At 43.5% G+C, this 27,542-nt stretch overlaps 1 protein-coding gene across 3 annotated transcripts in view; it reads left to right on the forward strand.

The window, feature by feature from the left end:
- Nucleotides 1-725: 725 nt before the first annotated feature.
- The window catches only part of RIC1 (RIC1 homolog, RAB6A GEF complex partner 1), a 241,028-nt gene continuing 214,211 nt past the window's right edge, over nt 726-27,542 (forward strand). Inside the window, exons 1-2 of one of the 3 annotated variants that reach the window (XM_033925682.1) lie at nt 726-1,168; nt 14,178-14,285. In XM_033925682.1, the coding sequence (XP_033781573.1) occupies nt 1,028-1,168; nt 14,178-14,285 (249 nt within the window). In that variant the 5' untranslated portion in view covers nt 726-1,027. The remainder of the gene's footprint in view (nt 1,169-14,177; nt 14,286-27,542) is intronic. The other 2 variants (XM_033925675.1, XM_033925668.1) reach the window with 2 other exon arrangements.

Below are 27,542 nucleotides of genomic sequence, written 5' to 3' on the forward strand. Positions count from 1 at the left end.
AAAAAGATGCTGAGGCTTTAGGTTTAACCACTGTGCCACACACTTCCCCACCCGATAGGGTTACCATATGGCTCCAGAAAAAGGAGGACAGATTGAGACATCCGGGTTTTACTTCCATTGCTTTCAGTGGAAGTAAAACCCAGATGCCTCAATCCATCCTCCTTACCCCCATTGTTTTCAGTGGAAGTAAAACCCCAATGCCTCCTTTTTCTGATTCCATATGGTAACCCTACCCCACCAGAGTCCCACAGGAAGAGAGTTAGCAAGCCTTGGGGGAGAAAGTTCATCCGTTCTCCTCTCAGATGTACAGCGATTCAACAGCCTTGCTGCTGAACTAACTGTATGCTACCTCGCTAGAAATCCCCCCCCCCCCACCGAAATCTCCCTTCAGGCACACACTCTCTCCCTTCTCTCCACCCCACCGCAGTACCCCGGCTATTATTCCCAAAAGGAAATATGAAAGCCCTCAAACACCGCCACCAGCCTAGCCCCCTGTTGTTGTTGTTGTAGTACACAAGGCAATAGTCCTCTCTCATGAGAATATTTTCTCTTTCTCCTTCTTCAAGTTTCAAGTTTTATTAAAATTTTGATGTATGGCAATATTATTAATTCAAAGCGATTTACAATTTAAAACAGGGTCTTAATTATTAACAAACCAACACAAACGGACCTGACGTACCAATACATAATGGAAGTAGGGGGAATCGGCTGTTGAGACGTCCTACCCCGCGCGCTGCTACATCTCCCGTGAAGATCAGCGGCGCCGCGAGATTTCGCGGCCGGCGGCTCTTCTCGCGAGAGCAGAGCCGCACGGCCAGCTGGAGTCGTCGCCTGCTTAGGAGGAGGAGGAGCATTAGAGGTGCACGGATGGGCTGCTTTCCTGGCTCCTTTTGCTGCATGACGTCGGTGGACAGCTGTCCCGTTCCGTTCTCTCCCCTCCCCCGCACCGGCGGTTCGGGACTTTCAGCCTGAGGAGGGAGAGAGAGCGTCAGCCCCCCTAAAGAGGGCCCGAGGGGGGAGGCTCAGCATGTATTTCCTGAGCGGCTGGCCCAAGAGACTGCTGTGCCCGCTGAAGGCAGTCGAGAAGCCCTTCCACATCCAGCCCGACTCCCAGAGGCTCCTTTTCGCAGTGTTATCTCGGAGCCAGCTCAGCGTCTGGTTCAGCAGAGTAAGTGCTGTGAGGGAAATAGTCAACGGGAAGGTGGGGTGGGGGGGGGAGGGGAGGGGGTAGCGCTCCATCTGGCCCAAGAGATGTCCCGGGAGCTGGAGCTGAGCGCTGAAACTTCTCTGTGTTTTGCAGTCTGCGGTTTTCTCTGCTGACCAAAAAAAAAGTCCTCAGCAAGTTGGTGGTTTAAATATATAAAGATTTTTTTTTTTTTTTTGGCAGGTTATAGATTATAGGATTCAAATATATATCTATATATATCTTTTACTTAAAAAAAAAAAAAATCCGTGGAATACGAGCATGTTCTGCCATGGTTAAGACAAAGGACCCGTTGTGTTGAATGGTTTTGCTTGGTTGAAATTGTCTAATGTGTGTGGTTGACAGCATTCGTTGGCAGTATTTGTTGTAGCTGGCAGGGAAGATGCTATTTTTCTTCCCTTTTACGGTGGTTAAGTAGTGCTCTGTGTTGCTTGACACTTTGCAACAGCAGATCATCAGCTTAGGCTAATATACTGTAGGTAGTATCATAGTGTTTGTTTAATTTTAACTGTTGTGCACACGTGGCTGAAATTAGGTCCTCTACAATAGTGATTTCCGTTTAAAGATAATACCCCCTATCCCAGTGGTAGGCAAACTCATTAGTCAAAAGAGCCAAAATCAGCAGTACAATGATTTAAGATTTTTTTTTTTGAGAGCCATACCCCATGCCCACTTGCGCTACGACGGCTACGTCATCCCAACTGACACCCCGCTCGCCCACACGTAGTCTAAATCGATTCATGGCAGAGCCTAGAAATTGACACGGGGAAAAAATTTGTCTCCGTCCCCGCCCCATCCCCGCAAACCACCTGATCCCATCCACACAAGCCTCGAATAGTTTTATACTGAACTTATATTAAAGTATAAAAAGAAACAATATTCTGTACAATTGTCAATTTATAAATTAGCGTCTTCTCCCCACTCTCTCTTCCCCATTTCCCTTCAGCGTCCTCAGCCCACTCTCTCTCCACTTCCCTTCAGCACATGCACATAAAAACAAGCAAGCAATTTTATATAATTTTCATTCTATTCATTCATAGAAATTAAAGTCTAAATAATGCCAGTCACATAACAAAACATGATTTTACAAAAATAATTCCCTGCACAGTCAAGCCTGCAAGGATTACTAGATGTCCTTCAGCAGCACCCCTCCCTCCCCCTTACCTTCGTGGCTAAGTCAAAATGATCTACCAACAATAAAATTTTAAAAACACAAAGCATACTGTACACAGAGAAAATGTTAATTATCATTTATATTCTGCTGGTTTTCAAAGAGGTCAAGGCAGATGACTTTATGCAATGTCACCTCAGTACAAGTATACAAAAATAGACAAATTTACCCCCTCCCTTTTTACTAAACCGCGATAACGGTTTTTAGCGCAGGGAGCTGCGCTGAATGCCCTGTGCTGCTCTCGAAGCTCATAGGCTCCCTGCGCTAAAAATCGCTATTGCGGTTTAGTAAAAGGGGGCCATAGTGCAAAATATAGACAGCAGATATAAATTCTCAAAACCGACACATTTTGATCACTAAATTGAAAATAAAATCATTTTTCCTACCTTTGTTGTCTGGTGATTTCATGAATCTCTGGTTGCACTTTATTCTTCTGATTGTGCATTCAATATTTCTTTCCTTCTTTCAGCCTCCTGTATGCTTCCTCTCCTCCAGACCTCATTCCCTCCCCCAACTTTTTCTTTCTTTCACCCTGCCCCCTTCTTTCTTTCTCTCTCCATGCCCCCTTTCTTTCTGTATGTCAGTCTTTCTCTCTGCGTGCCCCATTTCTTTCTTTCTTCCTCTCTCCATGCCCTCTTTCTGTCTGTCTCCCTTCTCCTTTCTTTCTGTCTCCCTATCCCCCCCTCTCTTTCTTCCTGCCCTTCCACAAGCCACCGCCATTGGGGAATAGGCTGCCCCTGCTGCCATTGGGGAACAGGCCGCCGCCGAGTTCTGAGCACTCCCTGCTTCCCTTCCCCGTAAAGAGGACGCTGAAGCGCAGGGCCAACTAACTCTCGCCACCCGACATCAATTCTAACGTTGGAGAGGAAGTTCTGAGCCAGCCAGGTGGTGACTTGGGGAGGGCAGTGAGAAGGGAAGGGATGCAGGTTGGGCACCCCTGCTCTAGACGAGCCGCGAGCCGTACTCAAGTGGCTCGTGAGCCGCAGTTTGCCAACCACTGGACTATCCTAACACCTTTTTTTTTACTGGCTTTCAAAGGCACAACCTTAGAAGTTTGTTAAATGTTAATGAACATGTATCTTAAAAGGCTTTACACCAAGTTTTGAGATTACCAGTGTACTTTGCCACTAATAGAGAAAAATGATGGCAGATAAAAATCATATGATGTATCCTGACTGCCCATCCATAATGCATTTTATTTAGTGTTTATGTTCAATTAATTGTATTGCACTGTCAAAGTTTGAAAATCAATAAAGATGTATTAAAAAAAAAAAATTATTTTAATATGTAAACTGCATAGATGTTATTACCAATGCGGTGTATCAAATGTAAATAAAACTTGTAAACTTCTTCACATCTTGCACTACATCCATCTTTGGCACTGATTTTCATCTCCATCTCAAATCTATATTTCCAGCTCTTCCCTTCTCCTCCATCCATGTGCCACCATCTCTTTCCTCTCTTCCATCCGTGTGCCACCATCTCCTTCCTCTCCTCTCTCCGTGTGCCACCACTCCTGCCTTTCCTCTCCTCCATCTGTGTGCCACCATCTCCTTCCTCTCCTCCCCTCCCATTCAGTATTTCTCCCTTCTTTCTACTCACCTGGTTCCAAAGCTCACCAAGAAAACTACTGCTGCTCATGGCCTCCTCTGCACTGTTCTTTTTTCTTCTGTCTGCTCAAGCGGAAACAGAAGTTGCTTCGAAAGGGGGTGGACCGTGACAAAAGAACAGTACAAAGGAGGCCATGGCAGTGCTGGAGAATTAAAGAACCTTGGCTTAGCTACTTTTGTCCTTCACTACCTGCTCCCCCCTCGCCCCAGACCAACATCGCACTTACAGTTCCAGGACTCAGGAAGCCGATGCCCATGTTCAGTGCTGGTGAAGGGCCTTCAGCGTCTGCACATGCTCAAGGCTTGCTGGCTCTCTGGAATTCTGAAAAGGGAGTCCAGCAAGTCTTTAGTACACGCAGATCCATCGGGGTGGAGGGGAGGAAGATAGTAATGCCAGTCATCAGGGGAGACAGCAGTGTTGGTCGTCAGAGGGAGGTGTAGGACAGCAATGCTGGACATTGGGGATAGTGTGGTGTGGGTTGGAAAATAGCACTGTTGGTCATCATGTGGGGAGGGGAGGAAAAAAGCACCATCATCAAAAAGGAGGCTTGAATATAAACCGAGGCCTCCATTTTTGGGCCATTTTGTTGGCCCAAAAATCTCTGTTTATATACAATGTTTATAATAAGGGCCACTGAATTTTGAATTTGCTTTGTACCACTGAGCAAGTAATCCAGTCATTAGTTCATTGACTAGTTCAGTGCTGTAATTTCATCTGTCTTGATTACTGATGTCTCTCAAATACAACCCATTTTTAATGAGATCTCTGACAGTTGGTAGTTCACCAAATGATATGAGTCCAAACTAGAGCTATCTGATTCAAGAAAATATTGTCAATTCAATTTTGCCAATTGAGTCAATTTTTTTAAATTCGATTTGCTTTCTGTGATGTAGTTGGCAGGTTTATTTTGCAGCCTTTTCGCCCACCCCACCCTCTTTTTCCTCTCCAACTCCATTATATAACTAAACAAGCCAGATTAGTACAGATCAATCCTGCAGTCATAAGAACATAAGAACATAAGCAATGCCTCTGCTGGGTCAGACCCGAGGTCCATCGTGCCCAGCAGTCCGCTCACGCGGCGGCCCAACAGGTCCAGGACCTGTGCAGTAATCCTCTATCTATACCCCTCTATTCCCTTTTCCAACAGGAAATTGTCCAATCCTTTCTTAAACCCCAGTACCGTACTCTGCCCTATTACGTCCTCTGGAAGCGCATTCCAGGTATCCACCACCCGCTGAGTAAAGAAAAACTTCCTAGCATTTGTTTTGAATCTATCCCCTTCCAATTTTTCCGAATGCCCTCTTGTTCTTTTATGTTTTGAAAATTTGAAGAATCTATCTCTCTCTACTTTCTCTATGCCCTTCATGATCTTGTAGGTTTCTATCATGTCTCCTCTGAGTCTCCGCTTTTCCAGGGAGAAGAGCTCCAGCCTCTCCAATCTTTCAGTGTATGAAAGGTTTTCCATGCCCTTAATCATTCGTGTCGCTCTCCTCTGGACCCTCTCAAGTATTGCCATATCCTTCTTAAGGTACGGTGACCAATACTGAACACAGTACTCCAGGTGCGGGCGCACCATTGCCCGATACAACGGCAGGATGACTTCTTTTGTTCTGGTCGTAATATCATTTTTAATAATACCCAACATTCTGTTTGCCTTCTTCGCGGCTGCTGCGCATTGCGCCATTGACTTCATTGTTGTATCCACCAGTACACCCAAATCTCTTTCAAGGTTACTTTCCTCTAATACTAATCCCCCCATTTGGTAGCTGAACATCGGGTTTTTTCTCCCTATATGCATGACTTTGCATTTCCCTACATTGAATTTCATCTGCCATTTATTCGACCACTCCTCCAGTTTGTTTAGGTCCCTTTGTAGGTCCTCACACTCTTCCATAGTTCTAACCCTTCTACAGAGTTTAGTGTCGTCCGCAAATTTTATAACTTCACAATTCGTCCCCGTTTCCAGGTCATTTATAAATATATTGAACAGCAGCGGTCCAAGTACAGACCCCTGCGGAACTCCGCTCGTGACTTTCCTCCAGCCCGAGTAGTGACCCTTCACTCCAACCCTCTGTCTCCTGCCTGCCAACCAGTGTTTGATCCATCTGTGTACGTCCCCTTCCACCCCGTAGTTCCACAGCTTCCTAAGTAGCCGCTCATGGGGTACCTTGTCAAAGGCCTTTTGGAAGTCAAGGTAAATGATGTCTACAGGTTCCCCTTTGTCCAACTGGCTGTTTACCCCCTCAAAGAAGTGCAGTAAGTTTGTTTGGCACGATCTTCCCTTGCAGAAGCCATGTTGGCTCACTTTCATCAGCCCATTTTTTTCGATGTGCTCACAGATGCTGTCCTTTATCAGTGCTTCCACCATCTTGCCCGGAACCGATGTCAAACTTACCGGCCTATAGTTTCCCGGGTCTCCTCTTGACCCCTTTTAAAGATAGGTGTAACATTTGCTATCTTCCAGTCCTCCGGAATCTCTCCAGTTTTCAAGGATAGGTTGCAAACTCGTTGGAGTATTCCCGCTATCTCATTTCTTAATTCTTTTAGTACCCTAGGGTGGATTCCATCCGGGCCTGGGGATTTGTCGCTTTTCAATCTATCTATCTGTTGGAGGACCTCCTCATGGCTCACCTCTATTGCTGACAGTTTTTCTTCTTGGTCACCATGGAAGATCACGTCAGGTTCCGGTACACTGGATGTGTCCTCGCTTGTGAAGACTGATGAGAAGAATTTGTTTAACCTGTCGGCTACCTCTTTTTGCTCCTTTATCACTCCCTTTTTGTCTCCATCATCCAACGGTCCTACTTCCTCCCTCGCTGGTTTCTTCCCCTTAACATATCTGAAGAATGATTTGAAGTTTTTTGCCTCCCTGGCCAGTCTCTCTTCGTATTCTCTTTTCGCTCTCCTAACCACTTGATGACATTCTCTTTGGCGTTTCCTGTGTTTATTCCAGTTTTCCCCAGTTTGGTCCTTTTTCCATTTCCGGAATGATTTTTTCTTGTCTCCTATCGCTTTCTTCACCTCATTGTTTATCCATGCAGGGTCTTTTGTTCGGTTTTTTTTGCACCCTTTTCTAAATCTGGGGATGTACATATGTTGTGCTTCTTGCACTGTGCCCTTGAATAGAGACCAGGCTTGCTCTACAGTTTCTGTTTTCCTTGAGCTGTTTCTAAGTTTTTTTCTTACCATTGCTCTCATAGCATCATAGTTCCCTTTCTTGAAGTTGAACGTTGTCACTGTGGTTCTCTTCCCTTTTGCTGTACTTACTCCTAATTTGTACTGGATCATGTTGTGATCGCTGTTTCCTAGTGGTCCTACTACTTCCACTTCTTTTGCAGGTCCCCCTATTCCGTTGAGGATTAGGTCAAGAGTGGCATATCCTCTTGTTGGTTCCTTGACAAGCTGATCCATAAAGCAGTCCCTCACAGCCTCTAAGAATTCTGTTTCCCTCGCACAGTTTGAGTTTCCAATATTCCAGTTTATTCCGGGGTAGTTAAAATCTCCCATTACTGTCACATTCCTGTTGTTGCCTTCCCGCCTCAATTCTGCTGCCAGATCTTTGTCGTTTGCTTCCGTTTGTCCAGGTGGACGATAGTATAGACCCAATCTTATGTCAAGGCCACTTTTTCCTGGTAATTTTACCCATAATGACTCCAGTCCTTCCGCCTTTGGTTCTATATCCACCCCGGACGAGGGAATGGAGTCTTTTATGTATAGTGCTATTCCTCCACCCTTCTTGTGGGTCCTGTCTCTTCTATAGAGTTTGTACCCTGGCAGCACTACGTCCCATTGGTTATCCTTGCCAATAGAAAAGCACGTTTTTTTTTTCACACACACAGAACACAGATACACTCTTACTGTAATGCCCTGTACCTTGGGTTAACAAAGGCAAGATGCAGAGCATTGCAGGTTATACAAAACACAGCGGCACATCTCATAATAGGTTTGCCCAAGTATGACCATATCTCACCATATCTTAAAAAATTACATTGGCTTCCAGTCTCCTTGAGAGTCCAGTATAAAGTTGTGATGATTTGCCATCAACTTTTGTATGGTAATATTCTAGAATTGCTTAAAAGCAATATGTTCAGTTATATACCAAAAAGATCTTTGCATTCTGAGAATTTAGTACTACTGAAGACGTCTTTGAACCCAAGACTTGTTGAGACTAGCAAAATGATTTTCTGCTACGCAGGAATTAAGTTATGGAACTCCTTGGTGGGGCAGATACGAAATTGCTGTGAAAAGGGTAGCTTTAGAAAATTACTAAAGATGCAGCTATTTGTTGATGCCTTTTTTTAGATATTTCTGACAAAGTTGATGAATTAACCATGATCTTTCTATCCATATTATGGTATTTCTTGAAGATTGCTTTTATGCTTATTTTATTTTTTGCTTTTAACAATCCGTTTGTTTTTATTATGTGCTCATTTTAAATATTGTGTATGTAAACTTTGTAAACCGTTTAGTTTTAAACGGTATATAAATTTTTAAAATAACAACCATGTTTTGTCAATTGGCAAAGCTAAGGTGATAATCATAGTGGCTGGTGATGCTAAATCCTTCTCAGATGTTTCTAAAACCTGTGAAATATTTAAAGGTTCTTGATCTGAAGATTTTACTTTTGGTTGTTGATTTTGTTCTTTATCAGGCAAGTAATAAACCCTTGAAAATGGTGGTAATGAATCCTTGGATATCTCTAAATTTTCCATTAGATATCTCTTAAGCATATCTCTAGGTGTTACTAACTCGAGTCTTGGAAAATTAATTAACCTTAAATTATTGCTACGTGAGTTATTCTCAAGCATTTCAATCTTCTTCCTTAGGTTAATATTGTCTTTAACTAAAATCTCTTGAATTTGTTTCGATGATTCAATTTCTTTTTCTATTTTTTGAATTGATGAATTAGAAGTATTTGTTTCTTCTCTTAAGTTCTTCAGTTCCTTATCATGTTCCTTAATTTTCTCTTCAATTTGTTGAAATGTAGGAGTAATATTTTTAACAAAACCAGCCATTAAGTCCCAAATAGAGTCTAAAGTCACTACTGCAGGTTTAATCAGTACAATTGGAGTTTGTGTAAGTGTAAATTGCTCACCGTCCTGAAGTCCTTCGAGGGGAGTCTTCTGTCCTTCCCCCTCAGATTGAGATGGTGTTCCCCCAGACATCTCCATGGGGGCCCTGGAAAAGTGGGCCCCAACCTCCAAGCTCTCCAGTAAATCCTTCCTTGCCTCTGGAGAGGAGAAAACCATTGAGTCCGGGGTTTCCCCGCCCCTGGGAGAGCTGGTCGTCTGGGGCTGCGGGGGCGGTGCCCTAACATCAGGGCTCAGCGTGGTATCGGGCCCAGGAGTATCCACAACGGGTTCGCCTCCCTGTGTCCTCTGCGGGCCGCCATCCGACGTCGCTGTGGCCTCTTGCATGCGCCTCAGGAGATCTTGTATGTTTCCGAGACCCGGGGCTCAAGGGCGCCGTGAGGCAGAAGCGGCACTCCGGCCCCGTCTCTTCGGCATCGCGGTAAGTAAAAACCGCTAGGAAAACTTCAAACGAATACGATCCTGGGACACGCAGCTCAGCGCGTCCTGCTCTCAGATCGCCATCTTGGATCTCTGCAGCCTCGGCTTCAGTATTACTTTAAAAATAGACAAAAAAGCTTTCTTGGTTATAAAATATTAATGTTCCCAGATCTGACACGGGAGACGCAAAGGCGCCGCCGTGAATTTCTTCTTTTGAAACCTGGGGTTTTATCTTTGGGGGCAACTTTTTATTTGAGACATCCGTGTAAGTGTATTGTATATTATCGTACGTTTAAATATGTGTTTTTTGAACCTTCACAACTGACTAACTTCGTGGCTATGTCTCGTCTGAATGTTAACAATCTTTGAGCCCTATAATTTAGATATTGTGACCCCTATCTCAATGCTATAGCTCTCAGTTTTCTGTTATTATTACTGTTCCTTTTTTTTTTTTTTTCTTCGCCAAGTTTCTTTAATTCTTGGATCTTAATTTGTGGACTTGAGCATAAATAGTATAATTGTTAACTTAGGAATTATATTACTATTGTATTTGATATCCATTCTATTCTTGCTTTCTGTACAAGTGTAATACTTGAAATTTAAGTTGAAAATAATAAAAATATAATTTAAAAAAAAAAAATTTTTTAAATAAATAAATACATACCATATATACTGGAATATAAACAGACCTCAATATAAATTGAGGTAACCTTTTTTTCCCCCCCAAAAAAGAAGGAAAAAAAGTTGACTCGAATTTAAACCGTTGTGTGTGTGTTAATATTCAAGTGCCTTGCCTGGCTAGGCTCTGCATCCTGTCCCTTACTGCTCTACCAGGCTCTGCATCCAGCCTCCTCATTCACTCCTTCCCTTGCCCTGCCAGTTTCTGCACCCAGCTCCCCTCCCTCCCTGCTAGTTTCTGTATCCTTCCTCCCAATGCCTTGTAGGCCTCCATCAGGCATGCTGTGAGACCTGATGGTCCAGTAGGGGCCAGGACAAGAGGGATCCCTCCTGTCCCAGCCGATTCTAATTATTTTTATCTTCCTCTTGCCTCCCTTGTGTACCTTAAGTATCCCTGATGGTCCAGCAGTGAATCATGGGAGGAGTGATCTTCCTTTGCTCCTGCCTATGCAGAACCGCTAGCTAATTTACTGCCATGAGTTCTCACTGCAGAGAGAGAGGTATTGGACATAGGTGTAGATGAGAGAAAGAGAGAGATACACAGGAGGTGGAAGGGGAGAAGGAGGGAGATATTGGATCCAGGAACAGAATGGAGAGATGCCTGGAAACGGGAGTGAGGGATGAGAGGAGGAGAGTGCAGCAAGGAAGAGATAGAAAGATGTCAGGCTACGAGGGCAGGGAGGAGATTCTGGGCTATAAAGGTGGAGGAAGGAAGATACCGAGAATGGTAGAACCTGGAGGGGGTGGAAAAGGTAGCAAGGAAACAGATAAGAGGATAGATATAACAGAGGGTAGAAATTTGGTAATGGAGGTACATTGATGATGAAAGGGAATAGAGGAATGAGATGGGGAATAGGAGAGAAGATGGAAATTTGATAGGTAGTTGAAAAGTGGAAAAGACGAGAAGGGTAAGAAAGAAGCAGAAAAGAGCTAAAAAGGAATATCTGAGGTAGGTGTAGTGAGGGAATAGACAGGGGAGAGTAGAAAAGACAAATGGATAACAGCCATTTGAAGGAGAATTAGTAATAATAATAATAACTTTATTTTTTATATACCGCAGTACCACAAACAGTTCAGAGCGGTTTACAGAGCAAGAGACTGTACATTTACAGCGATGATACAATGCGAACTGTACATATTCAGTATAGGTATTTTATACAGTAAAGAAACAAAGTAGGTTTATCATACAGGGGACAGTACATATACAGCAGGGTTGAGTTTGTAGTGGTGAGGCAGTGCGAGAGGCCAACTAATGAGGTAGTCTTTAGTTATTTGGTGATGGGGGAGGTTCAAGAAATTTGTCGTAGAGGAAAGATTTGAGAGATTTCCTGAAGGATAAGTAACATGGGGCCGATGAAATAAGGGTGGTCAGGCAGTTTGACCATCTGCCAGCTTGGTATGAGAGAGTTCTGTTGAAGAATCTTTTGTAGGTGCATCCCTTTGGGGAAGGGTAGGTAAACAGGTTGGTATTACGCGTGCTTGTGGTTTTGGGGAACACGAAGTGGTGAGACAGATAAATCGGTGATAAGCCAGTTAAGGTTTTAAAGCAGAGACAGGCGAATTTGAAGATGACTCTCGCTTCTATTGGCAGCCAGTGTAGTTTTTTATAATAAGGGGTGATATGGTCTGACTTTTTGAGGCCAAAGATTAGGCGGACTGCAGTGTTTTGGATAAGTCTCAGTCGCTGGATGGTTTTCTTGTAGGAGCCTATATGAATTATATTACAGTAATCCAGTGTGCTTAGGATTAGGGATTGAACCAGCAGTTTGAAGGAGGGGAAGTCAAAGTAATGTTTGATGGTGCGAAGTTTCCAGAGGGTATGAAAGCATTTTTTGACCTGGGTGTTGGTGTGGTCTTCGAAGGTCAGGCAGCGGTCTAGGATGACTCCCAGGATTTTGATGGTGGGGTTAATAGGATAAGTTAGGCCGTTGAGTTGTAAGGTGGTGGTCGTTGTAGAGATTAATTTCTTAGTTTTTCAGAGGCTGGAGTGACTCTTCATAAGGTACCCTCCTTCCTGCCTAAGGTCTTGTTGGCTTTTCATCTGAATCGGCCCTTGTTCCTCTTGTCATTTTGTGAGCACGAATATCTGGAAGATATTGAATGGGCACAGGGTTTTCAGGTGATACCTGCATACTCCACTGAGTTTTGTCACTTGAATTATTTGTTTGTGCTATTCGGGATGGTGTCGTCAAAGGCCTCCATTGCTCAGTGGATTCAGGATACAGTTCTATCTGCGTATCTGTTGGCCACCAAATCCACTTTGCATTTGTTGAAAACACACTCTATTAGGGTACTCATGACATCCTGAACGGAGTCGCGACTGTCTGTTTTCTTTGGAAGAGATTTGTCGGGCGACTCTGGGTCATCACTGCACACATTTGCTAAGCATTTATAGGGTGGATGTGGCAGCTTGGAGCAATTCTGTTTTCAGGGTATTGGTGCTTTTTGCAGCTTTGTCTTCTACCTCCTCCCCAATGGAGGATTGTATTGCTTCATTCTAGCTGTCTGGATTCGTCTGGTGTTGATGACAGGGAAGGAAAATTATCACTTGACCATTTTTTTTCCCTTAATCACAGCAGACGAATCTAGGGTCCCACCCTGATTGCTGTAGTACTGCTTGTTGGTAGTTGTGGTTCTTGTGTTATAACATGTTTTCTCTTAGGACAGGTTTCATACGGGTTTGTTCCAGTGGAGTTGATTTCACAGGACTATTGTCACTTTAAGTGAAACATTTCAGAAGAGGAGGGAGTCAAGGCTTTGACTGGCTGGGTACTTTTCTTCTGCTTTGTTAAGAGTAAAACTGAAGTGCTAGGGAGTGTGCCTTCCTATATCCATCATGCAATTCAGTGCTCTCTATCTCTGCCTGCTAGTAGATGGACATGTCCCATCTGTCTGGATTCATCTGCTATGATTAAGGGAAAGAAAATTATCAGGTAAGTCCTGATTTTATCTTCCTCATTCTTTGTGAGACTTCACCTTTGGCTGTTTTGACCAAGAACTGGAACAAGGTGTCTGCTTGTTTGGGGGGGGGGGGGGTTCTATTTTTTAATACCTGGGGAATAACTTTAGAGCTTTTAAGAACATAAGCAGTGCCTCTGCTGGGTCAGACCAGGGGTCCATCATGCCCAGCAGTCTGCTCACGCGGCGGCCCATCAGGTCCAGGACCTGTATAGTAACCCTCTATCTATACCCTTCTTTCCCCTTTTCCTTCAGGAAATTGTCCAATCCCTTCTTGAACTCCAATACCGTACCCTGTCCTATCACGCCATCTGGAAGAACTTTCTCGCATTGGTTCTGAATCTGTCCCCTTTTAATTTTTCTGAATGCCCTCTCGTTCTTGTAGTTGTTGAAAGTTTGAAGAATCTGTCCCTCTCCACTTTCTCTATGCCCTTCATGATTTTGTAAGTCTCTATCATATCCCCTCTAAGTCTCCGCTTCTCCAGGGAAAAGAGCCTCAGTTTCTCCAGTCTTTCAGCGTATGAAAGGTTTTCCATACCTTTTATCAAATGTGTTGCCCTCTTCTGAACCCTCTCGAGTATCGCCATATCCTTTTTTAGGTACGGCGACCAATATTGGACGCAGTACTCCAGATGCGGGCGCACCATCGTCCGATACAACGGCAGGATAACTTCTTTCGTCCTGGTTGTAATACCCTTCTTGATTATACCTAGCATTCTATTTGCTTTCTTAGTGGCCACTGTGCACTGTGCTGACGGCTTCATGGTCTTGTCCACTATTACCCCCAAGAGGGGTGTGCACGCACTGCTGGAGGAGGAGTTTTAAGAAAAGTATTTAAATAAATGCCTTCCTATAGAATTATCCTGTTGTCTGCATTGGAAGGCCAAAAGATTGAGCCAACTACCGTACATGAATTTGAGCCTGTGAACTTCATCTTAACAAATGTTACAAAGAGGTTCTTCTGGTCTGAACTTTTTGTCTAACCTTGTTTCCTGGTTATGGGCAAGAACACTAATGCTGATTTTTCTTTGTTCTCTTTTCACAGCCCAGTGTTTTGATTATAAGTTACAAAGAATCTGCAAAAGCAGCTATACAGTATGGACCCTACAAACGAGCAGCATGGAGGCCTGACAGCTCCATGTTATGTGTTGCAGTAAGTGAAAAGTATTTTCTCTTTCTTTAGTGTAACCTGTACTGAAAATTAACTTCTCTTTGGTTCAGATGTTTCCATCATGGTTCTTCTGTTGTCTCCTTATTATGATAAACACTACCTGGACTTGAAAAAAATTTACTGTTCCTTGCTTAAGTCTTTACATTCTTCTATTTAAAAATTACAACTCAGAATGCATTACAATAGGAGGTTTTTTTTTCATTGATTTAAAACACTGAAACCTAGATTCTCAAAAAGTCGCATTAAAAACCAATGAGCCGTTATCCCAGCCGTTATAGTAGCGATTTTAAAAAAGCGAATTGTTCTCCAAAAAATGCTCTTGCAAATGAGATTGTCAGAAAGTTGCGAAGATTTGCTAAATTTGCATCATTGGTGACTGTGATGGGCATATGCACAGAATAAACGCAAAATAACAAAAAACCACCCAACAACAAATTGAGTCGCTGAAGTCAAGCAACCCTCCACCCGACAGCGGGAGATATGCCCACTCTCTCCTGCCACTAAGCAACACCTCCCCCCAGCGTCCCCTTAGCAGTGAGAGGGATGCTTACTCTCCTGCCACAAACGATGCCACTCTCTCCCACCATGTGAACTCCCTCCCCAGTGCCTCTGATGACCCCTGTCCTCTCCCCCTTACCTTAACCTTAGATGGCTGGCCAAAGCAAAGAACTCATCTGCTCTCTTTTAAATTCTCAAAAACTTACCCAATTTAACCAGAAACTAGCTATTTCCAAAGTAGACTCCCTCTCTGCACAAAATCTCGCCAACTTCTTCTAAGAAAAAAATCAATAACGTTAGGAAAACAATTAAAAGTAAAACTTGTTCTTCTTCCTCTCTCGAAGATACAAAACTTAATCCATTAAGTTCCTCCTATTCTAACTTCGCCCTTCCTTCCCTAAAAGAGCTCCAACACATCATGCAGTCTCTTAACACAAAAGGTTCAAATTCTAAGTCTATTCCCCCTTTTATCCTAAAACGTCATTTCTCCATTTTTGTTCTTTACAATCTCAAACTCATTTATAGGAGTCTTACTACAGCTACACTGCCCAACACTTGGAAACACTCTACTATCTATCCCATTATCATAAATCTTAAAGGTGGCACCCAGAAATGCTCAAATTATAGGTGAATCACTAACCTTCCCTTCTTAGCAAAATTAACAGAAAAGATCGTATTCAATCAAATCTCAGATTTCGTACACAAAGCTCAAATACTGCACCCCAACCAAACAGGTTTTCGCAAAACTCATTCAACTGAATATTCCTTACTAGGTCTTGCAACATCTGTTCAATACTACCTTGATTAACATAAATCAGTTATTCTTATATCCCTTGATCTTTCAACATGAGACACAATAGGTCATCTGCTTTTACTTAACAGGCTTGCCTCGATCGTTATCTCCAATCAGATTCTTGAATGGTTTAGTTCTTACTTTACTGACCGAACTTCTACAGTATAAGAACATAAGAAGTTGCCTCCACTGGGTCAGACCGAGGTCCATCCTGCTCAGCGGTCCGCTCCCGCGGCGGCCCATCAGGTCCGTGACCTGTGAAGTGGTTTCTGACCACTTCTATAACCTACCTCAGTTTTATCTGTACCCCTCTATCCCTTTATCCTCCAGGAACCTGCCAAACCCTCCTTGAACCCCTGTACAGAGTTCCGGCCTATCACATCTTCCGGAAGCGCGTTCCATGTGTCCACCACCCTCTGTGTAAAAAAGAACTTCCTAGCATTTGTTCTAAACCTGTCCCCTTTCAATTTCTCCGAGTGACCCCTAGTGCTTGTGGCTCCCCACAGTTTGAAGAATCTATCCTTATTCACTTTCTCTATGCCCTTAAGGATTTTGAAGGTTTCTATCATGTCCCCTCTAAGTCTCCTCTTCTCCAGGGAGAACAGCCCCAGCATTTTTAACCTGTCGGCGTATGAAAAATTTTCCATACCTTTTATCAGTTTAGTCGCCCTCCTCTGCACTCCCTCGAGTACCGCCATGTCCTTCTTGAGGTACGGTGACCAGTATTGAACACAGTACTCCAGGTGCGGTCGCACCATTGCGCGGTACAGCGGCATGATGACTTCCTTCGTCCGGGTTGTGATACCCTTTTTGATGATGCCCAGCATTCTGTTAGCTTTCTTTGAGGCTGTCGCACATTGCGCCGATGGTTTCAGTGATGTGTTGACCATCACCCCCAGGTCCCTTTCCAGGTTATTCACCCCTAGCAGTGTTCCCCCCATTTTGTAGCTGAACATCGGGTTCTTTTTCCCTACATGCATGACCTTGCATTTCTCTATGTTAAAACTCATTTGCCACTTTTTTGCCCAGTCTTCCAGTCTCGTTAGGTCCCTTTGCAGGTCTTTGCAGTCTTCCGTGTTTCTAACCCTGCTGCAGAGTTTGGTGTCATCAGCAAATTTGATAACCTCACATTTAGTCCCTATCTCCAGATCATTGATAAATATGTTGAACAGTAGGGGTCCCAGCACCGACCCCTGCGGAACTCCGCTCGTGACCCATTGCCAATCTGAGTATTTGCCCTTTACTCCAACCCTTTGTTTCCTGCCCGCCAACCAGTGTTTGATCCATCGGTAGATATCCCCTTGCACCCCGTGGTTCCACAGCTTTTTAAGTAGCCGTTCGTGAAGTACCTTGTCGAAGACTTTTTGGAAGTCAAGGTAAATGATGTCTATGGATTCCCCCTTATCCATCTGACTGTTTATTCCCTCAAAGAAGTACAGTAAATTCGTGAGGCATGACCTTCCCTTGCAGAAGCCATGCTGGCTCTCCTTCAGTTGTCCATTGTTTTCTATGTGTTCGCAGATTGTGTCCTTTACCATTGCTTCCATCATCTTTCCTGGAACCGAGGTCAAGCTCACAGGCCTGTAGTTCCCCGGGTCACCCCTTGATCCCTTCTTAAAGATGGGCGTGACGTTTGCTATTTTCCAGTCCTCTGGGATCTCCCCAGTTTTTAGGGAGAGGTTACATATTTGGCGAAGTGTCTCTGCTATTTCGTTTCTCAGTTCTTTTATTACCCTCAGTATCTTTCAATGATCCCACCTCCTCCACTTTTCAGAACAACTTCGGTATTCTTCAAGGCTCCATTCTCTTCCCGTTACTTTTTAATATCTATCTGGCTCCCCTACTGACTCTTTGACAGTCAATCTGGCTTCTCTGCTTTTGCGTACACCGACGACATACAAATCATTCACACCATTGATCCATCCAATCCCACTGACATAAATTCCATCAACGCAAAACTAGAAAAAAATCAGAGATTGGTTAAGTGACAATATGCTCTCCCTCAGCATCTCAAAAACAAATTGTCTCCTTTTCCCATGGAAAGATAACATGCAACTCATAGCGCCGTTAACTATCGAGAATATTCCGATCAAATCAGTTAACCCCTAAGATTTTGACTGAAGTATAATTGACATCAAATTAACTTATTGGCCCCCAAATCAACGCAATGGTCAAAAAATGTTTTTTCAAACTTAAAATGATACGCTCTTTAGCTAGTATCTTAGATTCTCATTCTCTTAATATATTGATCCATTCTATTATCTTTAAACTTGACTATTGTAACTCGCTGTATAAAGGTATGTGTCAAAAGGACTTAAGACGTCTTCAATTAATACAAAACATTGCCATCAAAATTATTACAAATTCTAAATAATATGATCATGTTACCCCCCCCTTCTTAAAGAAAGCACACTAGCTACCCAGTCCTCACAGAATAACTTATAAAATTGCCATCTTAACATTCAAAACCCAAAAGACCAATGAACCTGTCTTCATAGATAGACTTCTAATTCCACATGATCCACCCAGAACCCTAAGATGCACCTCTCAACTTCTACTCTAAATACCCTCCTTAAAAATCATCAGTACCTGTCTGGTTTCTATCTTTTCTGTAACAGCTTCCATGACCTGGAATTCTCTTCCAACTCACATCAGGGCAGACCAAAACATAGATAAATTCAAAGGTTGGCTAAAATGTTTCCTCTTTAAAGATGCCTATGAATAAAGTATCTTTATTTTACTCTCTTAAATCCCCCCCTTGTTCTCTTCTCCCTTACCACCTTTTGTGTTTTCCCTTTGTCTACTTTTCTTATAAATATTGTAGATCTCTCCTCCTTCCTTTTGTTCTTATTGTAAGTTTATTTACGTTATGTTAATTGTTGTTTATCACCCCCACTTTATTATTGTAAAATGCTTAGAAGATGATAAGCATTTAATCAAATTTTTAATAAACTTGGAAACTTGATAGCGGGCCTTCTCCTCCCCTTGGAATGCACCAGGGAGATTCTGATTGGCCCAAGTTATTTAAGGCCCCTCCTGTGGATGGGACCTTAGGTGTCAGGGCCATTCAGAGCCTTAGGCACGAGCCTTGAAAGTCCAGGGCAGAGGCTTCTCAAAGGCATCTGCTTGTGGAGACCAGCGGGAAAGCAATGCTGTTTGAAGAGGATGCATGTGGGCTCTTGCCCTAGGCACACCTCTATCATCATGGACCCCAGGACTTGCAGATAGTCTCACATCAACAGAGCAGACTTGGCCAAGAGACAAGAAATTTGGGAGCACAGCTTCTGTCTTTATGCCTATGAAAGAAAGACATGACCGGTAGCCATTTCAAAATGAGACTCTCACATACTCCAGGGATTGAGTCGGCATCAGATTGCTCTTTCGGTAATTCACAATCCAGCCTACAACTTTATTATTAACTTTAACAATCACAATAACTTTATTTATATAAAATTATAAAATTTACTGAATTTTTTAAAAAAAATATCAATTATAGCACTTGATGAATTATTGCATTCTTATAAAAAGGATGGAGGTGGACCAATGATTGAAACCATAACATTGCCTCGGTGATGTTCAAGAATCCAACAGAGTGCTCGTTTCAATATTCATAAGCCCATTTGCAATATTCATAAGCCCATTTGCATGTCAGTATCAGAGACTCCTAGGAAGCTTGCTAAAGACTGCAATAAGCCATTTTGATAATCCGCTGATAAAATTCATGCAGGCTAAACCTTGTGGACAACCTTAGATGCAGATATTATTTATCCGTTTAGGACCTCAGCGGTGCATACTGTGAGAAAGTTTCATTCACAGATGTATAAGCACAGAAGTCTTCATCGGTCTCAATTTTTTATGTATTTTTTCATATATAAATTTTAATACTTCATTTAATAAATAAGTTTTTGAAAAAAGTACTCATCTCTTTTAGAGAAGCATAGCAGGGGCTCTTCACCAACATAGGCTGTTTCGCCCAGGGGGCTTTATCAAGGTATTTTCCCCTTTGTTATGCCGGTTCCATGAATACTGCCGGAAAAGTTTGTGAAACATAGCCTATGTTGGTGAAGAGCCCCTGCTATGCTTCTCTAAAAGAGATGAGTACTTTTTTCAAAAACTTATTTATTAAATGAAGTATTAAAATTTATATATGAAAAAATACATAAAAAATTGAGACCGATGAAGACTTCTGTGCTTATACCAGTGGCGTACCATGGGGGGTCGTGGGGGGCGGTCCGCCCCGGGTGCCAAGCTCTGAGGGGGTGCTCCCAGTCCGGTCCGGTTTCCCCCCCCCTGCGCGGGGTGTCGCGTTTGGAAACAGCCTGCAGCAAGATCGCGATGCTAGCGATCTTTGCCTGCTTCGGCTGTTTCCTCCGCCACGGTGCCGCCCCTCCTCTGACGTCAGAGGAGGGGCGGGACCGCGGCGGAGGAAACAGCCGAAGCAAGCAAAGATCGCTGGCATCGCGCGATCTTGCTGCAGGCTGTTTCCCCAGGGAAATGAAGCGTGGAGGCCGGGGGAAAGAGCAGTGCTTCGTGGTGGTGGTGGTGGGGCCGAGCTGAGTGGTCCTTCGAGGTAGTGGGGGGGGCAGCAGGCCTTCAGGGTGGGGCGGGCAGGCAGACCTTATTGAGGGGGGGGAGACAGGCCTTCAGGGGGACAGGCCTTCATGAAGAATAGGCAGGCAAGCCTTCAAAGTGGGGGACAAGCCTTCAGGGGAGTGCAGGCCTTCAGGAGGGGTGACAGGCCGTCGGGGGGGTGCAGGCCTTCAAGGGAGGGCACAGACCTTCAAGGGGGGGACAGGCCTTCGAGGGGGGTGTAGGCCTTCGGGGTGGTGCAGGCCTTCGATGGGGGTGCAGGCCTTCGGGGGGGTGCAGGCCTTCAGGGGGGGACAAGCCTTCAATGGGAACAGGCAGGCAGGCCTTCAAGGGGGGGACAGGCCTTCAAGGGGGGACAGGCCTTCAAGGGGGGGACAGGCCTTCAAGGGGGGGGGACAGGCCTTCGAGGGGGTGTAGGCCTTTGGGGGGGGATGCAGGCCTTTGGGGGGGATGCAGGCCTTTGGGGGGGATGCAGGCCTTTGGGGGGATGCAGGCCTTTGGGGGATGCAGGCCTTCGAGGGGGATGCAGGCCTTCGGGGGGGTGCAGGCCTTCGGGGGGTGCAGGCTTTCGGGGGGGTGCAGGCCTTTGGGGGGGTGCAGGCCTTCAAGGGGGGAGACAGGCCTTCAAGGGGGGGGACAGGCTTTCAGGGGGGACAGGCCTTCGGGGGGGCAGGCCTTCAAGGGGAACAGGCAGGCAGACCTTCAAGGGGGGGCAGGCCTTCAGGGGTGGGATGCAGACCTTTAAGGGGAGGACAGGCCTTCAGGGGAGGGGGGCCCTGGTGTAGAAGTACACGGAGGGAAGGGGAAGGGGTTCAAAGAGACGTGCATATGCCGGACTTTGGGTGGGAAGAAATAATGGGTCTGAAAATAGAGGAGAGAGAGAGAGAGATGATGGACATGGATTTTAGGGAGGGAAGGAACAGAAAGGGAGAGAAGTTGGACACAAGGGATGGTGTGGAGGGGGGGGATAGAGATACTGGTTAGGAGGGTAGTTTGGAAAAGAAAGGGAGAGATGGTGGACCCTGAGGTGGTGGGGAAGGAGGGAGAGCTGCTGGATGAAAGGGTAGTTAAGAAAAGGTGGATCTGTGGAGGGAGACAAAGAAAGGAAAGATGCCAGACATCCGGTGGAGGAAGGGAAATGGAAGGGGAGGACAGAGATGGCAGATGGATGGTTAGCATGGAGAAAGAAGAAAGAAGGAGACCCTGGCAAGCAAGTTATCAGAAGACAACCAGAGCCTTGGACCAACAAGATTTGAAAAATAATCAGACAACAAAAAGGTAGAAAAACTAATTTTATTTTCTGTTTTGTGATTAGAATATGTCAGATTTGAAATGTGTATCCTGCCAGAGCTGGTGTTAGACCACAAACGTGAGCTAGGATTTAACAGAGAGAGGAAAAGTCCTTTTTGTTTCTTTATTTTATTTACACCACAGCGCCAGTGTGGTTAGGAGAAGCCAAAGGGGGGTGAAAAAGCTATAAAATAAACCCACCAGGATGTTTGAATAAAACACCCAATTGGGCAGGAAAATCGAATCGATAAACCAATTCAATAGGCTGAATTGAATCAAAATTTTTTTTCCTGAATCTGGCAGCACTAGTTTGCGCTACTGTCTTAGACTTTAGGACCTGGGATTGGGGAGAGATGGCATCCTCAGTACTTTATAATGCAAGTGAAACGAGGATTTGGTCAGACTTTTGAAGGGTCTGCAGAAGAAAAATATTGTATAGGCCGGGGACATGAGACAGCAGGAAATGGGAACTTTTCTTCCTTCTATTTTTGTGAATGGAAAGGCTGAGGATGTCAGAGAGTTCAGTTAAAATATGTGCTTTATAAGAAAATATAACAATGTGTTTTATAAAGTTTATAGCATTGCTGGCCTACCCGGTGAGGTGTTCCTAGTGGTGGTGGTGGCAGCGTGTCAATGTGTTGAGAGGAAGAAATTCTGCTGAGCAAACTCCAGGCCCATTTCCACCCCCCAGTTAGTCCACTCCACTCAACTGGTTCACACACTGAGTGGGTCTTTGGGTGTTGTTCCTGGGTAGTTGTTTTGGGATCTCTTCCAGTGGTTTGTCAGTATCTCCTTCTGGTCCAAGGAAGGAAACTTTGTTAACCTTAGCACTGACCTACAGAATATGTTTGTAACAGCGCTGCTTGTGTGGCATTAGTCTATGTAGTGATCGAAAGAAAAAACCAGACCTTTGCACATTTTTGCACTATATGGTGGGTGTATGAGGAGATTCACATTTCCTGCACAGCTAAGTCCGTGTGAAGTTACCTTGTGCTGTATTTGACATCTAGCAAAGTCTCTGTTTGGAAGGAAAGATCTCAGCTTAAAAATAAAGTGGCCAGAAGTTATGGTAAAAGCAGAGAGCGTAGCTGGTTTTAAGAAATGTTTGGACAAATTCCTGGAGGAAAAGTCCATAGTCTGTTATTAAGACATGGGGGAAACATCTGCTTGCCCTGGATCGGTAGCATGGAATGTTGCTACTCTTTGGGTTTTGACCAATGTTGCTATTCTTTGGGTACTAGTGACCTGGATTGGCTACCATGAGAATGGGTTACTGGGCATGATGGACCATTGGTCTGACCCAGTTAGGCTATTCTTATGTTATGTTCTCATCTGTAGGGGCCTTTGTTTTCACTTCTTATTTTAATGTATTTTTTTTCTGAGAACTTATCAGTGTTTTTTATAATGGGAACAAAAATGGAAGAGAATTAATGTGTGTGGAATGGGGGGGGGGGAATTAATTTCTTCAGCTAAATAATTCAATCCACCTCAACCAGACATAGGAGAACTCAAGCACCATTCACACACCCTCCAACCAAAAACGTCAAAAGAAAAAAACAGTTCGACAACCTCCTAGCCATTCGAGCTGCAACACTCGACCCCCAACTCTACAACCTATTGACCTCGACCACAAACTACAAAGCCTTCAAAAAAGAAATAAAAACCCTTCTATTCAAAAAACACATAAAACCGAACTAACACAATCAGAACTGTCCCAAGCATCACCTGCAACTACTCTATATGTACTTCTGATGTCATGACAATTCAGACATAATTTATGTTATGTGTGGATTAATGGTTACATATATGAGGTTCAATAAAAGAAAATTTTCACTGCCTGTTTCTATTATGACCATTTATTTAGTTTCATGATTATTACAAAAAATATTTTTTACATGGGGGGGGGGGGTGTCAAAAAATTTTGTGCCCCGGGTGCCACATACCCTAGGTACGCCACTGGCTTATACATCTGTGAATGAAACTTTCTCACAGTTAGCACCGCTGAGGTCCTAAACGGGATAAATAATATCTGCATCTAAGGTTGTCTATGTTTGATTTTTGAGTTTAACCTTAGAAAAACAAATCTTTATTACCTTATAGATTTGTATTTTAAACCTTGTGGAACCAGTTTAGCGACCGTGTGAAAGACAACCTTAAGTTTTGAGAATCTGGCCCTGAGAGGTGTGAAAATGTTTTTTCTGTGGACTGAGGACAGATTCTCAACGCCTTCACTAAACTGGTTTCCGATGGTTTCGCCTGCAGGCATTTTAGCAGCGGATTATCAAAATGGCTTATGGGTCAGTCAGGCCATGTCAACTATACAAGTGGTCCCCACCTTACCATCTTCAATTTTAATAAAACTTGGCATTTAGGTACCCTAACTTATGGCACTAAGCCCTGCAAAGTTTCTACCTCGAAAACATGAAATTCCTTAGCAACAGCAGCAGATGAATCCAGAGACCAATGGTGGAGATAGAGAAAGTGATTAACAGGTGGTCCTATTGGCTGGCACGCCTCCTGCATCTTCAGTATGCTCGTATCTCCCAGCAGGTGATGGTCGCTATTCAACTAGCTCCTGGATTCTGGCTGTGACTGGGCAATTATTTTCTCCTGTTGAGGTTTCTCTTCAGTGAGACAGGGCTGAATGGTGCCGGCTTTAGGGGTTACACTTGGGCCCCCATGTTCTGCCTCACCCTCCCTCCAATGATAGGGGGTCTGACTGGGTCTCAATTTTTCTTCTTTCCCTTCACTGTAAAAAGAAAAAGAGACCACAGTGACTATTAAACATTTCTGCCCTCATAGTGTGAGCAACCAGCATCTGCCGGTACTATCAACAAAGTTGTGAGTATATGTTTTATTTGAACTATTTGCTCAGGCTTTCCAGCTCTTTGTATAAAGGTGAGATCTCCTAGAACTAGACCTCATGACCTCGTCTCGAAATTCAAAGCTTCCTAACTTTATCAGCAGACACAGGGAGTGACAGTCAAAGGGGGTAGCAGCGTTTCTTCTTTCACGCCTTTGGTTTCTCTTTTTAAGTGTTTTCCCCTGGTTGATGATTGGATGGATTTGCCATCTCAAGCTCATTTTCAGAGCACAGTAATCAGAGAATATCCAGATTGGCTGCGCCGTTCTTGCTATGCGGATCTGATGAGTCTTTCGACAGCTGAACTGTTGAGATTACTCACCTAGGGTCCGTAAACATGGATATTTGTCATACTTTGGTATTACAACCTAGCTTTTGAAAAGTCATGGCTGACGTGTAAGGGTTATGCGAAGCAGGTTATTTCTTCTCTTCTCCAGGTGATACAGACGTCTTCACCTGTGGCTTATGCTACTGTTTGGAGGCTTTTCCTTTCTTGAGTACTTCTCAGCATTGGCACCCTTCCAGACTTCTGTGTTTTATATTCTTTCTTTTTTGGCACAAGCGTATTGCCAAGGGCTTTAGCATTCAATTCCCTTCAGCTTCAAATGGCAATCTTAGCTTGTTACAAGGGCTAGGTATCTCACTCTTCGCTTACTTCTCAGCTTCATGTAGTTCAGTTCCTAAAAGGAGTATACAGTATATTCATACACCTCTTAAGAAGCCCTGTCCGGAGTACAGTCTTAAAGTACAATATTGAAACACGACTCGTGTTGAGGGAGTTGTATCTGTATTGGAATATTTGCTCGCATTTGCTGTTGGATTCGTATATGTAGATTTCGAATTGGTCACTTTGTGAAGTACTTATGAAACACCTGCACTTGCACCTTATGGACTAGTTGTTTACGAATTGGGATTGAGAACATCTGGACTTTGACGTTTTTACTCTATTTCTTCTATTTCTTCATTCATTGATTTTTGGCAAAAAATGGATGATTAAATGTTATATATTAGACCTCTTGTCAATATTTGTAAAACTGTTATTGTTTATAATCTGTTATTAATGCTTTATGAATTTTATGATTATATTTTGATTAAAATGCAATAATATTGATTAAATAACTCTTGTTATAATATTAATTGATTTGGATTCTCTTATGATATTTCATCTTTGGGGGTGCCATAGATTTGTAACAAATTTAAATGGTTTCTTCTCGCTTGCTACACCTGCTCAACTATTGATTGCTATTCATCTATGAAAATTCCAAGGCCTGCTTTCAACTTATTTGCAAAGATATTGCAAGTCAAACAGATCAGCAAAAATATTAACAAATTTTACTCATTTTTGAAGCCTTGTATTTCAGTTTTGACACCAGTAATCACTTTGGTTCAAAAAGCATTGAGAGCAACTTTTTCTATACCAGATATCAAATTTTCAGGAGGGTGTATTTTTTTTGTAAAGGAAAGAAATTTGCAATTGAATTCTGATAGTCACAGCAGCGTAACTAACTATTTAAAAGTATTAATTGTATTTCATTGGAGAGTTCTTCAGATGTTCAAGTTGAACTATAAAGAACTTTACACCACACATAATTTACTGTTTATTGTTTGTTTTAAAACTTAATTGTGATGACATTGCATAATTATTACTGAATCAAATCTGTAGAATAATTTATGAATAAAAACAGTTGATTTTGTTTGCTGTATTTGTTACTGTGTTTCATGTTACACCATTGTTATTGATATGAGTAAATTTGCTTGTGAATACTAGGCAAGTGAGTTTATTTTTTGAACGTTTGGATAATAAGCAATGGATCCAGAAACTATTGATACAATCGATGCTTGCACCATTGGCAAAATCAATTAATCACAATGTCATTTAACAGCCTATAGGGCAGAGAGGGCCTTAAAACTCATAAAAAACTTTCACACAAGTCATCAGAAATTATTGACTCAACGAACATCTCAAAGTTTCAATGAAAGTTCAACTATCTGTCTCTATCATGAGGCAGTGTTTTTAATGCAATTTGATTTTTTACAAAGGTCATGTTGCAATCCATTCTTGAAACCCAATTATCGGGTTAGAAAGAGTCTGAAGCTTATCAGTGACAGTGTTGAAGAGCAATTAAAGACTGACAAAAAATCAGTTCACACCTGGTCAAAAGTTGTGCATAACTTGTCAAAAAAAACACCAGAATGACTGCTTCTTGTACAATCCCTCTGGAGCCTGAACTATCGGGTAATGCATCCATTCCAGCCTTGGCTGTAGAACTTAAAAATAACACCAACCCCCCTCTGCGATGTCACCTGTGCGGCCACTCCCCTTGAAGTTCAGTTTGATTCTGCAGCCTTGCTGAGAACTTCTAGTTTTCTTCTGTTTGTGATTTTATTTCTCAAGTCCTAGTCTTTTATTTTCTTCGGTACCGCGGGTTTGCCCTCGTGCTGCAGATCAACTCTGTGCGAGTGATCCTTCGGCGGGAGATCGCAGACATTTTAAAGTTTGTTTGCTTCTGGAGGGTGCTCTGTAAGCCTGAAACTGCAGTAAGCCCTCTGGACAGCCTGCAGCTTGAATCGGGTTTTCAGATTCGGGAGCCATCTCTCCCCTGGTTCGTCCGCAAAGGGGTAGAGTGCAGGCTGCTGCGGTTCCGAGGAGGTACGCCGGGATCGGAACCATACCACGTGTCTTCCCTGAGGGGTCCTGGTGGTCGTGATCTGAGGTGACAGGGAAGTTGAGGCTGCCAGAAGATCTGAAATATCCAGTTTAATCAGCTCCTGAGGTAATGATCTCCCTATGCCTGAACTGTGTATTGCTGGCTGCGATTGAAATGCATTGCAGCACATGTGTATGGTGTCTGTGAGTCACAGATTTTGCAGATTTTGGGGGGAGGGGGTCCTCAAATCGGGGTTTCCCTGCATGCCCTGGTCCCCCCAACCTGTAAAATCCTAAAATTGCCATTTTTAGCGTTTTCAACGGCCGTTTTTCTGTCAAAATCGGCACCTGTGGCGGCCATTCTGGATTTCCTCATTACGGTCGCTTCTGCTCAGGGTTTGTTGAAGCTTCAGGCTATGTTATGCAGGGATCCTTTTTCTCCACATTACGGAGTCTGCAGTTGTTTTGAGGACCGTGTCTTCTTTTCTTCTGCACGTGGGGTCAGCAGTCCAGGTAGTTCGGCTACCCATTTTTGTTCTGTCGGGTTCCAAATCTAAG

The sequence above is a fragment of the Geotrypetes seraphini genome, chromosome 1 (assembly GCF_902459505.1).
Source record: "Geotrypetes seraphini chromosome 1, aGeoSer1.1, whole genome shotgun sequence".
Lineage (NCBI taxonomy): Eukaryota > Metazoa > Chordata > Amphibia > Gymnophiona > Dermophiidae > Geotrypetes > Geotrypetes seraphini.